Source organism: Panthera uncia, unplaced genomic scaffold (assembly GCF_023721935.1).
Source record: "Panthera uncia isolate 11264 unplaced genomic scaffold, Puncia_PCG_1.0 HiC_scaffold_2125, whole genome shotgun sequence".
Taxonomy (NCBI): Eukaryota; Metazoa; Chordata; class Mammalia; order Carnivora; family Felidae; genus Panthera; species Panthera uncia.
Genome location: NW_026058828.1, coordinates 1 through 14,285, shown reverse-complemented (window position 1 = coordinate 14,285; position 14,285 = coordinate 1). Strand labels below are relative to the sequence as shown.

At 38.8% G+C, this 14,285-nt stretch overlaps 1 protein-coding gene across 1 annotated transcript; it reads right to left on the bottom strand.

Moving 5' to 3' along the window:
• Positions 1 to 2,638: 2,638 nt before the first annotated feature.
• LOC125917643 (transmembrane protein 87B-like) lies at positions 2,639 to 11,864 on the bottom strand. The gene is made up of 4 exons (XM_049623790.1): positions 11,693 to 11,864; positions 9,962 to 10,014; positions 7,082 to 7,112; positions 2,639 to 5,923 (listed from the first exon to the last, which is right to left on the bottom strand). The coding sequence occupies exons 1-4, from the start codon at positions 11,777 to 11,779 to the stop codon at positions 5,864 to 5,866; spliced, it is 231 nt and encodes a 76-aa protein (XP_049479747.1). The 5' UTR covers positions 11,780 to 11,864; the 3' UTR covers positions 2,639 to 5,863.
• Positions 11,865 to 14,285: the final 2,421 nt, after the last annotated feature.

The following is a 14,285-nucleotide window of genomic DNA, read 5'->3' as shown; positions in this document are numbered from 1 at the left end:
TTTTTTTTTTTTTTTTTTTTTTTTTTTTTTTTTTGAGTGAGCATGCAAGAGTGAGTGAGTGGTGAAGGGGCAGAGATAGAGGGAGAGAGAGAATCCATGCTGTCAGCACAGAGCCTGATGCAGGGCTCGATCTCACAAACCATGAGATCATGACCTGAGTCGAAATCAAGAGTTGGATGCTGAACCGACTGAGCCACCCAGACACCCCCCAAGTTCTAATTCTGAGAGAACTGGAAATATTCCAAAAGGATAACTGTTTTCCTGGAATGGTGGTGCTCTTTGTGTACTTTTTTTTTTTTTTTAAAAGGAAGAACTTCATTAATAGCTAAGTGGTGGGGTTTTTGTTGTTGTTGTTGTTGTTTTGTTTGTTTGTTTTTTACAGATCCCAGAGGTTTTTAGTAGCAGATCAGTCATGCTCCTTGGGGTGATCAGACAGATTGAACACACTGATAAAGTGAGTAACTTTATCAAGGTCCCGAAGGTGAGTGTCCAGAGGTGCTGGGGAAGACACATCACAGGTAAGAAATGCAAAACCTACTTTAGCATTTCTGAAAGTCACAATCTATGGAAGGGAAACCCTTACTGGGTTTTTTAAAAGTTTCTTATTTCATCTCTAAATTTGTTTAACGGCATTTGGTAAGTTAATCAAAGAAAATAATTGTAAAGGCAAGAATTCCAGACCAGAACTCTTCAGAGATATTACTTTGGCACCATCTGCTGGGTAGCTTTTAAAAGTTTCTCTGTACATAGACTTCCATTGCAGTTTACTACTTTTCCACAATGACTTAAAGGAAGTGTCAAAATTATTTGTGTGTGAATTGAGTACCATACGAGCTTATGTTAATGGGAATTTAGCTGCAAATCCACTATCACTGAAGGGGCATAACTTGCCCTGGGAAACTTGAACACACGCAAACGCATCTTAGAATTTCAATTTCATGTGGGGGGGTTTATTTCAGCTGGGTCTCTCTCAGTAGGCCTCTGTCAGTGGGCCTCTGACAACCTCTGATGCATTCTGTGTAACCTCGCTGTATTGTGAAGCTCTCTCTTTGCGGAGACAGAGAGAGAGAGAGAGAGAGAGAGAAGGCCTGAGCACCAGGCACTTTAGATTCCGGACCTCAATCCCCTAACAAGCAAACATGTACCTCCTTCCTGCCCAGGACTTTGTGGAAACCCTTCGAGGATGCTTCCCACCAGTGTTAATACTAGCCTTCCATTTGCGAGCAGGGTGACTTTGGGCAAGTTATTTGGCCGTGCTGAGTCTGATTTTGCCTCTGTAAACTCACTGGCTAGACCTACCTCATGGCTACTGAGACCACACGGTTAACAGAACGTGCCACTGCCACTGCGTGAGCATTCCCGGCCCTCCCTAAACCGTCAGCACTGTTATTACAACAGGCCTGCTTTTCCTTGGGGGGGGGGGGGGATACTCATCTTGGCCACCCCCAAGGCTGGGAGAATTTCCAAGAATATTCTCCATGTTCCATTTACTTGGGGCAGGATGGATTTTATTTATTAATGGATTAAGCTATGATCTGAGACCATGCTTGCTTCTAGATTTTTTGACATCGTATAACCTACTTGTGGACCACCGTTTTTTACATATCTCTCCATGTGTTTCCATTAGAAAATAGATAGGCAGCTTTTGTCTTCCCTCTCCACTGCTCCCAAATAATCTGTGGCAGAAGCCATTAGCTGTCCACCCAAAGCCATCCTCTCCTTCACAGAGTAGCGGGCAGGCAGTTTGTGTGGCCATGTGACTGTTCGCCAAAGTGACGAGCAACACTTCTGGGTTTCGCCCCCCCAAAACTTCCCAGGCTGTCCTTTTTCCTGCTGGCTGCATACAGATGACAGGACCTAGGAGCTGGAGGGCTCACAAGGCAGAAATAAACTTTGGGTCCCTGAGGGGATGTGTGGAGGAAGGTTACCCCGCCCACCTCTAGGCCCATGTTGCATGGCCAAGAAATAAACTTCTTTTTGTCTTAACCTTCTGAAATGTTGAATAAAAAAAATAATGCTATAATAAACATTTTTGTGCAGAAGCCTTATTCTATAATTTGAATTTTTATTTTTATTAAACATTTTTTTTTATTTATTCATTTTTGAGAGACAGAATGTGAGCAGGAGAGGGGCAGAGAGACAGGAACACACAGAATCCAAAGTGGGCTCCAGACTCTGAGCTGTCAGCACAGAGCCCGACGCGGGGCTTGAACTCAATGAATTGTGAGATCATGACCTGAGCCGAAGTCGGATGCTCAACTGACTGAGCCACCCAGGCACCCCTATAATTTGAATTTTTAAAAATATCACCAGAATTGGCAGCATTCAAAGGTTATACCCTTCTCTTCACAAAGGCTGAATCAATTACATTACTATCATTAATGAGTGTGTTCATCACACTTTGAAAGCTGAAACAGGTTTTATAAATACATTAGTACAGACTTGTTAATTTAAAAATTTACCCTTTCACTTTGCATTTCTCTGATCACTTCTGAGGCTGAACGGTTTTCCATGTTTGTTAATTAGTTGTATCTCCTTTTTTTAAGACTTTGTTTATGCCCTGCCATCTGTTTGGGTCTATATTTCCTGAAGATTTATATATATAATCTGGCAGTAGTAAATATTAGAATCAATCATCTAGAATTTCAGAAAGCATTTTATTAAAAGTCAGAACAAATATTAAGGCACAAAAATACATCAACTTTTTAAAACAAAAATCTTTGAAACGGTTTTGTCCTACATTCAAAGCAACTTCTTCCAAATTATACAATAATTTAACCCTTTTAAATAGAAAAATATAACTTTTCAAACCCCTAAGTTTTCTCCTCAAATACACGTTTCCCTAGTTTCTTAACGAAGTACTGAGCTTCTGTATATACTGTACATTTCCTTAAAATCCTATTTTTGTCACTTATATACATTTGATATGTTTAGAACTTTACCTAGTATGTTAAACTTCTCTTTGTAAGTATAAGGCTTGGTGTGCTCTATTGCTTGGTGCACGCTGTTGACCATACAGGGACACAAGTACCGAAAAAACTAGTGATTTTTAAATCTAGCACAACAGCTCTCCCCTTTAAGTTAGTCATGTGTAGCTTGTAAAGCTTAGTGCAATAGACTCAAACCCCTTTTATTTATTTTTAAAAGAAACTCTGCCCCCAACGTGGGGCTCGAACTCACGACCCCAAGATAAAGAGCCGCATGTTTACTGACTGAGCCAGTTGGGCACCTGAAACCCCCTTTTAAAAAAAGATACAAAAATCAGTCTTATGTGTACATTTTTCATACTCTCAGTCCTGACATTATGGTAGTGCAAACATAATGTACTGTATCACAGAGGAAAAGTTGGTTTTCTCTATAGGATACGAAAGATTTAAAAATTATTTTCTTTACAGGAAAAGTAAGGGAACATCGTCTCTCAGGCTTAAAAAATTCATACATTCATTTATTTTTCCTTATTTTTGAAATAAATATACTGTCCTTTAAAGCAGATAATTAAATCCTAATCTAACTCAAATCATGAAAATTCCCTTTGACACAGATTTCACACATCGTATAAATCTAACACGAGTTGCATTAGAACACGTAAGCATTTTGTCTAGAAACACATAAAACTAGACTCACCCTCAGATCCTTTCATCTGGTTGGCTCCCCAAGAATAAACTGGTCTGATAGCCTCAAAAGCTTTGATGACCAGTTCCTGACCACTTGTTGCAGAAGCGGGGTGACGAGCTGTACGATAGCCCTGGTTGTAACTTCTCCCCGGTGCCCTTCGTACGAACCACAGCTGTAGCCTGAGGACACCCCCTTCTGTTTATGGGGTTTGGGGGGGCTAAGAGGGCCCTCCATAGGAATACTCAATTCAGGTCATCATAAACACCAACTGATGCCACAATTGTCACTGAAAGTGACAGAGAATATGCCCTTTGAAAAACATTTCTGATAAGGTTGTCAGGAGGGAATCCTGCTTTCTCTAGAAGATGAAAAAAGTTTGCATTTCAGCCTATAGCTGAAAGCAGTGTTTTCGTACGCACTACTGAGGTTAATGCCAGAGGCAGTCTCCCTTATTAACACACTTCACATCGATGCCCCACTCCTGCTCCGCTACATTTGTAGCTCCTACTGGCTGGAAGCCCAGGACTCTGCATTTCAAAATTCACCTGGAGCTGAGGAGTTGGGGGTCTGCCTCCTAACTCTGGGAGTGGTAGATAAAAGCAGGACCTAGAAGGCAGGGTCGCCTCCAGCCCTGCAACAACTGGGCCCGGGGTAAAACACAGCAAAACCAGAATGGACACAAATGCTGGGAAATGTAGTAGGTAGGGGCCCATTATCGTGTCAAAAACAGAAAAAAGGAATGGAACTCACACTGTTAGCCACTCTTTTCCTAGGAAGCATGTCCCAAACTGTTCAGTGTTCCCTATGGAAAATAAATCTGAAAGTATCTTACTACTAGCGATCTTTCTTACTAATCCCTATGAAATGAATAAATGAGAAGTAAATTGAAAAAGTAGGCTTTTGAAAGGACAATTTTGTGGCTTCATAATGAAAAAAATAATAAAGGTTATATTTAAGTGTTTGTACTGGTTAAGACTTTAAGTGCTTCTCAAACTTTTCTGAAGCCATTCTCAATTCCCAAGGTTAGAACTCCTTCAAAGAAAGATATGCAAAATTCTAACTTTAATTCCTATCCTATATTTCCGCGACCCCTGTATCTTTGGTCATGACAGCAGCAAAACATTCACATTTCCATCATACTACATTCAACTACCTTTCAAGTTTAGAATGTTCTGCATTAAAAAAAATATTAAAACAAAAAAATTTCAAATCATACATTACATATATAATATGTAACAAAATGATGTATAAAACATGGTCGAAGGTCAAGAAATTAATTACAAGATTAATAGTGATGTACTGTACAGACAAATACATGTTTTATTATAAAATCAAATAAACCAAGATTATGTAAAGGATGTTCTAGGGTCTATAAGGCTCACTGGTAACGAATCTGCCAGCTTGCCGGGGAGAAAGTGTCCCCCTCTGGCCACGTGTCTACCACCTGCCCCACACAGATTCAGCAGCAGCACGTGAACACGTGGCCTGAATGAGGGGATAGTGGGAGGGCAAATCCTTGGAAGTGACCTTCAAGACCTTATTCCTGTGTACTTCTGTTCCCCTGAGCTTAGAGAGGACCTAACTCTGTGATTTGATGTGCATGGTGATATTTACAAACAAGGACCTTGTGCAGACCCATATGTGTGTACACACACAGACACACACACACACACACACACACACACACACACACCCCAAAACTAACCCTATAAACATGCTTATGTTCTACGGTTAATCAAGTTTTACTTGATATCAAATCACTTCCATATAAAAGTCAAAGAATATTATTATTGCATCTAGTAACTAGAAACCTAAGACATGGAGATGCTGCTTTACCACACTTCAGAAGAATCACATCCTCTACCTCAAAGGTTAGTGAGTGGAAGAACAGAAGTGTTTACGTAAAAAATATTTTTAAATCTGGAATTGCCATATTTTCCAGAGAAAAGAGAAAGCCCAAATCCACATCCCTGCCTCCTTTTAGCTAAGAGCATCCGGGCATATTTCTTTATCATAATACTTCTCTTAGATTATTTCCAAATCCAGGCAATTTGGTGGACATTAAGCTGACATTTAAAGTAGCTTAAAAGGGGTGCAGAAACCTCCTACCACCTGAATTCTTCATTTTAATACACAGATTTCCAAGACAATGCAATAAAAACTTGTTGCACTAGATCAAAACAAAGCTCTCTTTCAGTCTTGAGGAAGTCCTTCACCGTTAACTGGGTTTCATTTATATGGGTTCCAATCACATTATCTTTTCTGAAGAGAACATTTTTTCTGCCATTTCAGATCTGGTCATGATTTCCTTTAAAAAAAAAAAAAAAAAAAGATGATGACATACTTCCAAATGTTGATGCTCCTTCCAGAACATAACAAAATTCTCTAATCTTTCACAGTCACAATTTTGTGGGGAACTGCGTATATTTCATGATATACATAGAAACAGTAGATTCAGAAAATAAACACTGGATAATCTACACTTCTAGTGATGTCTGGCCAATATCTGTTGACAAGTTCGGAAAACTTTAACATCCTGCTAGCTGGAAAATGTTTCAAGTTCAGAGTTACCAGTGAGAGGCAGAGATGGGGCTCACGTGTTTTTCTCAGGCATGGTTCATCCACGGATGGATTTGCCTCGCTTTACACAGTTCATGTATTTTGAAATTATACAACTATTTACCAAATGATTACTCTAAGTGCCCTTTACAAAGTAATTCTCCATCATGTCTCTTTCTGTAGAATTCTAAATCCCGAAGTTCAGTTGCTTTGCAGCCAGGTGCATGTCTACGGCAGCCCCCTCAAAACTTCCCGCTACTGCCAGATCAACGTGCCACGGCCAAAGTCATTTCCCTTCAGTGAACAGAGCAGCAGCTGCTCTCCTGCTCTATAGCCACCACCTGAATTACGCCTCAGTTACCACTAACTTCCTCCCCTACTGTTCCTGCCCATAAGCTAGAGTTCCCAATATCCATCCTCTAATTCCTACTACTCAGACTTCTTCCTGTCTTGGGCCACCCTTCAATGTCCAGACGATCTAGAACTCAATTTTCTCCTCCAAACCTTCCCAAATCCACAACCTCGATTCAAATTTCCTGCTTAGTAAATGAGAATGAGTAGAAACTCTAATACCTTAGCAAAATATCCCAAGTAGAAGAAATTAATTCAGACAAACTGCCACCTTAAAGTATTCTAAACTCTTACCCACATAGAAGATGTTAGAAAATCACAGACTCAAAATCTCATGAAACAATTCTCCCTCCCTTTATACCAACAAGCATTTATCTTGCTCCTGTTTTAAATGAGGATCTAGCTCCTTTAGGTTTCATTGACAAATCAGTGCAGTCTTCCAGGCTGCTCGATTTGTAATTGTTTTACAAAGTAACTTTCAGAATTTCTTTCTGAAATATATTTCTACTTTGTGAAAATAACAGCACCAAGAAAATAAGCAAAAAATGTATTTTACCTCATCTGAATCCACTAACACTGGAAGAGCTCTGAAACAAAAACAGGTAACAATGTTATTAACAGGCTAGTGTATGTATGAAGGCTGAGTACAGGCATATATCCCTGTGATCTGTAAATTCTCATTCCTGGATGGACACAGCTGACAGAAGTAAACACCGAAGCTCACCAACGCACACAAAGAGGAATTTTCATACTGTTCTTAATAGCCCCCAACCTGAAAATAACCAAATGGGTAAACTGTAGTGTATTCACACAATGGAATACTACACAGCAAAGAAGCTGAACGGATTACTGAGGGATGAATTTTTTAAATCTGACACAAATAATTGACAGTTACAGACACCAGGACAGCAGCACCTTTCAAAAAGTGGGATTGTGATTTAGGAGGAAAATAAAGGGGTTTTTAGGACACTAGTGATGTTTTATTTATTTTTAATCTGGGTTACATGAGTGTGTTCATATTGCAAATTTATTGAGCTTAGGATTCTGTACTTTCCAGAATGTGTGCTATACTTCAAAAAATTTCAGTTAAGGGGCACCTGGGTGGCTCAGTCGGTTAAGCATCTGACTTTGCTTAGGTCATGATCTCACAGTTCGTGAGTTCAAGCCCCGCATCAGGCTCTGTCCTGTGAGAACTTAAGAGGGATGAGTAAGCTTGACTATAGTAATCATTTCAGTGTCCATATGTATATCAAATCATCATGTACACCTTAAATATATACAGTATATTAAAATAAAGAGAATCCTACGACCCAGCAATTGCACTACTAGCCATTTATCCATGGGAGACAGGTGTGCTGTTTCGAAGGGACACATGCACCCCCATGTTTATGGCAGCACTATCCACAATAGCCAAAGTATGGAAAGAGCCCAAATGTCAATCGACGGATGAATGCATAAAGAAGATGTGGTATATATATATACAATAGAGTATTACTCAGCAATCAAAAAGAATGAAACCTTGCTATTTACAACTACATGGATGGAACTGGAGGGTATTATGCTAAGTGAAATTAGTCAGTCAGAGAAAGACAAAAATCATACGACTTCACTCCTAAGAGGACTTTAAGATACAAAACAGATGAACATAAGGGGTGGGAAACAAAAATAATATAAAAACAGGAAGGGGGACAAGACAGAAGAGACTCATAAATACAGAGAACAAACAGAGGCTTACTGGAGGGGTTGTGGGAGGGGGGATGGGCTAAATGGGTAAGGGGCACTGAGGAATCTACTCCTGAAATCACTGTTGTACTATATGCTAACTAATTTGGACGTAAATTTAACAAAATTAAAAATTAAATTAAAAAAACCCCAACTAACTAACTAACTAACTAACTAACTAAATACAATAAAGAGAGGGGCACCTAGGTGGATCAGTCGGTTAAGCATCCAACTTTGGCTCAGGTCATGAACTCACAGATCTTGAGTTCAAGCACCGCGTCGGGCTCTGTGCTGACAGCTCAGAGCCTGGAACCTGTTTCAGAGTCTGTGTCTCTGTCTTTCTCTGTTCCTCCCCTGCTCTCATTCTTGTCTGTCTGTCTCTCTCTCAAAAACAAATAAAGATTAAAAAATTTTTTTAAATAGAGGGACACGGAAACGTATTAGGAAAGGTATTTATGGAATCAAGTACTTGCTTAATTCCCATACCATCATTACCACTGATGGGTGTCTACTGGGGGTGGGGGGCGCTAGAGAGAGTTCTACAATACAGCCTTTGCTTGGGAAAGAAAACACAGATAAAAAAGAAAAGCCGAGAGTAGAGCCCCACCGTGTGGTAGATCTCCCTCACAGACAGAGAGCGAGCCTGAAGGGAAAGTCTATACGCCAGAGCTACCACACGCAAGTCCCCTCACTGTGAGACTCCAGAGAACGCCACTTACAGAGCAGTCTATGGTGAAGGCAGAAGAAAGAGAAGCAAGAGACTAACTAGGTGTGAGAAAGGGGCCACGTTAGACTGTCTGGAATACTACTATCAAGGAAAACCCAGGGGAGAGGACTGCTTTCGGGGAAACTTGAACCAGAACCTGAGAGACCCAGACCGTCGTTGGATGCTCAGCACTGTTTGGAGGTAAACACTAGCAATCTCAAAGATGCTTCCTCCGTGAGGTTAATGATTGTTGAAAACTTAGTAAGATGTATTCAGTGCATTGAAGAGGGAGGTGAACTCCGCTAAGCTGTCCTTTATGGCTGATCAGAGATAAGGAAAAGTGATAATCTGTTCAAATTGTCCTAAGACAGGCAAACAGAATTTCATACTAAACAGAAACTGTCTACATGGAAGTAAATGGGAGCAGGGAAAGGAAAGAACAGTATATGAAAATGTTATCCTCTCTGCCTATCCTGCTGGTTTCTGTTGTGGAAACAGCTACGTGGAATTCTTGCTTCACATTATCAAACAGAACACTGCGTCAAACAGAACATTGATCCCGATCAGCTCAAAGTTCCCGAGGGGCTTGGTCTATACTTTGCCGAAGCTCATGTTTTTCCTCCAAAAGCTTCCCCACCATACATGGTATTGGGGTTCCATGTGTTTTAAAAAAAAAGTTTTACATATGTTTGAACTTTTCCATAATAGAAAGTTGAAACAAGATAAAGTGATTCTAATCCTGAAAAACTTAGATCAGAAAGGGCTGGAGTTGGTTATAGGCCACAAGCATTCACATGGTTGTTGTACAGTGAAAAAAGAAGAAGGAAAGACCAAGGCAGGGCTGTGTTCTCCTTGTAGCCTGACATGACACTAGCCATTCACTAGTGATGGGGGCCTATCAAAACATATGGAGGTACGAGGTTCGAAAAGCACATGACGGAACATGAAAGTTATCTCTTTATACGATATACTAAATTTTAGACTCAAACTTTAACAAAAGATATTTACACATCTGTGAATGAAGAGGGAATATTTTCTTCCACCCACTTCAAATCTTCATCCTGTAGAAATAAATATTTATATATCAGCATTTGCTTAGTATGACCTGAAAGAATTGTAAAATATAATGTATATAAAATGTAAGCATTTAAATTCAAATGCATGATTCTTTTCATTTCTACATATCCTAAGAACTTGGCACTTATGCCACACAGAAATTATGCCAGTATGCTCTTAAACAGGCAAACAAACAAAAATTTGGATTTCAGAATTTTTTACTTCTTGGTTTTCTTTACATTAGATGCACAGGTGTGGGTTTTGGGTTTTTTTTTTACCCTGAAAAAACAGAGTAGAAACACAGAGTCGATTAATGAGAAAATAGCAAGAATATTGATTTGTATTGGTTTTTTGCTCCCAGCATTCATTATGCCTCCTAATTTGTTCAAGTTTTTATATCATGAGTTTATAATTTTTCAACCGAAAAAGATGACAGTGCAAATACTCTAATTTTACAAAAGCCTATTTATTTCTATCGCTTGTATTTACACTCATCTCTCTGCAGGAGACAAGAGAAGGAAAACAGGTCAGTTGGGGAATCTGTTTTTTAATAGATGCTTGCTTATAGTTATCTCATTGGGAGAAAGAAAAAGAAAAGGTATACTGAATATTTTGATTTATACTATAAAATAAATAAAAATGTTTCTTTGTGATCTACCTGGCCACATGGAATACTCAAGTGTCAATCACATCTTGCTCACCTAGACAGACAAAGCAGCTGAGCCAGTATTAACAGGAACCCCAATTCTCATGAGATAAGGCTTCTGATCAAGAGCTGACTGCACTTAATTTTGGGAAATGAAAAAGTATTCCTTTGATGTTTTGGTAAGCATTGAGTTTTAAAATAAAGTGGGATATACTGTATATCCCTAAAATAAAAGGAAAATATCTTTAAAAATTTGAAGTTTAATAGCTCTAACACCAGATAATTAAAACTGTTGTAATTTTTCTAAAGTTTAAATCACCATAAAACTACTCAAAGAACACATTTTACAGAATTATTGATTAACAAAAAATGAAAAGATTTACTGAACAGATTAACCTATTCTCATATATCATCTGTTCTGTCAGAACTTACAAGCACACATAAATTTTTATATTCTATTAATCACAACATATACAATTATAAGAAAGCAGAATAGAAAACTGTGAGAGGCATTTCCACTTTGCTTAATATGCATAAAATATTTAAAAATGCATCTCTACCCTCTATTTAACCATTTTATTCAAGCTTCCAGCTTTATATAAAAAATGCTAATTTTGTCAACTACACAGGCAACACATAAAATCCTTTCCTAATAGATACCAAATGTTATCTGAGACGGCTTCAAAAATCACTTCAAAATGCTGAAAAATTAAGCTTCTATAACAAAGCTTCTCGATCTTTAATGTACATATGAGTCATCTATGGGATCCTGTTAAAAAGTAGATTCAGATTCAGTGGGTCTGAGGTGGGCCTGAGACTACATTTCTAGCAAGTTCCCAGGTGACGCTCATGCTTCTGGTCCAAGAACAGCACTTGAGAAGCAAAGATCTACAGTAGTTACAATCATCAGACTTAACTACTATCACTAATTGGTAAAACTGATTTTCATACAAAAAGCTTTCATACTAAGGTAGAAAATGTTTTCCTGACGGTCAATGAATGTGACACAGACTCTATTAAATATATACTATACTCACAAAATTATCAGAAGTAGCAGGTTTAGCTGTTCCATTGGAAACCGTTTTTGAGACTCTTAATTTTATTCCTTCAGCTACGAGAAACATTATAGAGATAAATATCTAAAATTATAAAATATTATTTTCCTTCATGTTTAATAACTCAACAAAGATTTATATCTACACATATATATCTATATAGATTTATAAATATTATATATTTACTATATATATTTATTCTTATTTTTTTAATGTTTATTTTTGAGAGAGAGACAGAGACAGAGACAGAGTGTGAGCAGGAAGGGGTAGAGAGAGAGGGAGACACAGAATCCATAGCAGGCTCTAGGCTCCAAGCAGTCAGCACAGAGCCCAACATGGGGCTCGAACTCACAAGCCATGAGATTATGACCCGAGCCAAAGTTGGACGCTTAACCAACTGAGCCACCCAGGCGTTCCTTAAAGGAGAGGTAACAGTGGAAGCTTCGGGCAGGGGGCTGGCTTTAACATACCACTTGGAAATGTAGGAGGGATGGCAAAAATCAATAGATTTCACAAATGTTTGCAATAACAACCAGGTTTTTAAGATGCTAGTTTGAATTCCCATTTTAGAGGAGTTTAAACAAACAAGCAAACATACAAACATATACACATATTTCCTTAGATAGTTTCAATATATTTTAAAGTTTATGGATTTAAAAATCTATGATTTGCAGTATCATATTTAGGAATAAATCACATCTTTGTCTATGCCTTTTCCTCGCTGACACATACATTTTGGAATGTGCCTATGGTATAAAATAGGAAAGAGAAGGGTTTTCTCCTTTCCTATTGGACCAAGGCTCTCCTTTCTGTGAGCAGTTTCAGCACAGCAGAGGTTGAAAGCATGAGTCCTGGAAGCAGACTGCCTCACCCAGGATTCTGGCTCTCCCTGGACAACCCTGGGCAAAGCAATCGCCTTTCTGCAACTCAGTGTCCCCAGCAACACAATGGGATAATACTGATAGCTACTTCATAGGGTTCTCACGAGCATTAAACAAGTTAGCATATATAAGGTGCCTGACACTTAATCTATGTTCCGTAAGTATTCACTTTGTAATATTGTATAATTACAATATTGTAATATTGTTATTATAATAATTTGCAAATAGGGCTTCTCCATAAACATGGACAATTGATATGACATATATGATATATTAAGTTGATATAATGAGTGAAAATGAGGTTCCTTGATCAAAAAATATTTCCATGGGGCATTTAAAATCCTAACATTTGAGATCTATTCTTTTAAAGGGGCAAACACTGATTTTTAAAACTTAAGTTCAATATATATAATACACAAATTTAATGTTTATTTATTTTTGAGGGTGTGAGCAGGGAAAGGGCAGAGAGAGAGAGGGAGACACAGAATCCAAAGCAGGCTCCAGCCTCTGAGCTGTCAGCACAGAGCCCAACGCGGGGCTTGAACCCATGGACCACGAGATCATGACCCGAGCTGAAGTCAGACACTTAACCAACTGAGCCACCCAGGTACCCCTATATAATACACAAATTTTAAGTGTATAGTCTAAATCGAGACACAACATTTCCATCATCATAGAAGGTTCTTTAAATCCCTTTCTGGTCAATCCTACTCCCACCAGAAGCAACCATTGTTCTGACTGACATAATCACCATAGCTTAGTACTGCCTGTTCTAGAACTTCATACATAGAACCATAATCCATGGAGTCTATCATCTTTTGGATTTGATTACTTTCATTCAACATAAAGGTTTTGAAATTTATTTATGTTGTAGAGTGTTGGTTACTTTTGATTACTGAACAGTAGTTGGCTGTGTGGGTATACCACAAATACTTTGTTCATCTGTTGACGGACTTTAGGTTACATCCAGTTTTAAACTATTAAGAATAAAGCTGCTGGGGTGCTTGGGTGGCTCAGTAAAATGTCTGATTCTTGGTTTTGCCTCAAGTCGTGATCTAACGGTTTGTGAGTTTGAGCCCGACATTGGGCTCTGCACTGACAGTGTGGAGCCTGCTTGGGATTCTCTCTCTCTCTCTCTCTCTCTCTCTCTCTCTCTCTGCCCCTCCCCTGCTCACACACTCTCTCTCCAAATAAATAAATAAACTTAAAAAAATAAAGTTGCTGAAAATAATAATGTACATTAGTGTCTTTTTGTGAACATCTGCTTTCATTTCCATCATCTCTTCTGGGTAAATACCTTGGTGTGGAATGGCTGGGTTGGACGGCAGGTATGGTTTTAACTTTTTAAGAACTAATTTTTTTTTTTTAACGTTTACTTATTTATTTGGAGAGAGAGAGAGAGAGAGAGTGCGCGCATGTGTGTGTGAGTAGGGGAGGGGCAGAGAGAGGGGGACAGAGGATCCAAAGTGGGCTCTGCACTGACAGCAGGGAGCCCAATGTGGGGCTCGAACTCAGGAACCGTGAGATTATGACCTGAGGTGAGATCAAGAGTTGGAGGCTTACCCGACTAAGCCACTCAGGCACCCCATGGAGTTTTTATGTCTTGAAATTAGTGTAAGCCCATTAATTTTATTTTATTGAGATATGATTCCCACACTATAAAATGCACCGCTTTGAAGCGTACAACTGAGTGA

Coding starts and splice junctions, on each gene's coding strand:
- LOC125917643 (XM_049623790.1), bottom strand. CDS start 11,779: ATGTTTCTCGTAGCTGAAGGAATAAAATTAAGAGTCTCAAAAACGGTT. Junction 7,113..9,961: donor CCCTCTTCATTCACAGATGT/GTAAATATCTTT, acceptor TTTTTGTTTCAG/AGCTCTTCCAGTGTTAGTGG. Junction 5,924..7,081: donor TGTTAGTGGATTCAGATGAG/GTAAAATACATT, acceptor TTTTTTTTAAAG/GAAATCATGACCAGATCTGA.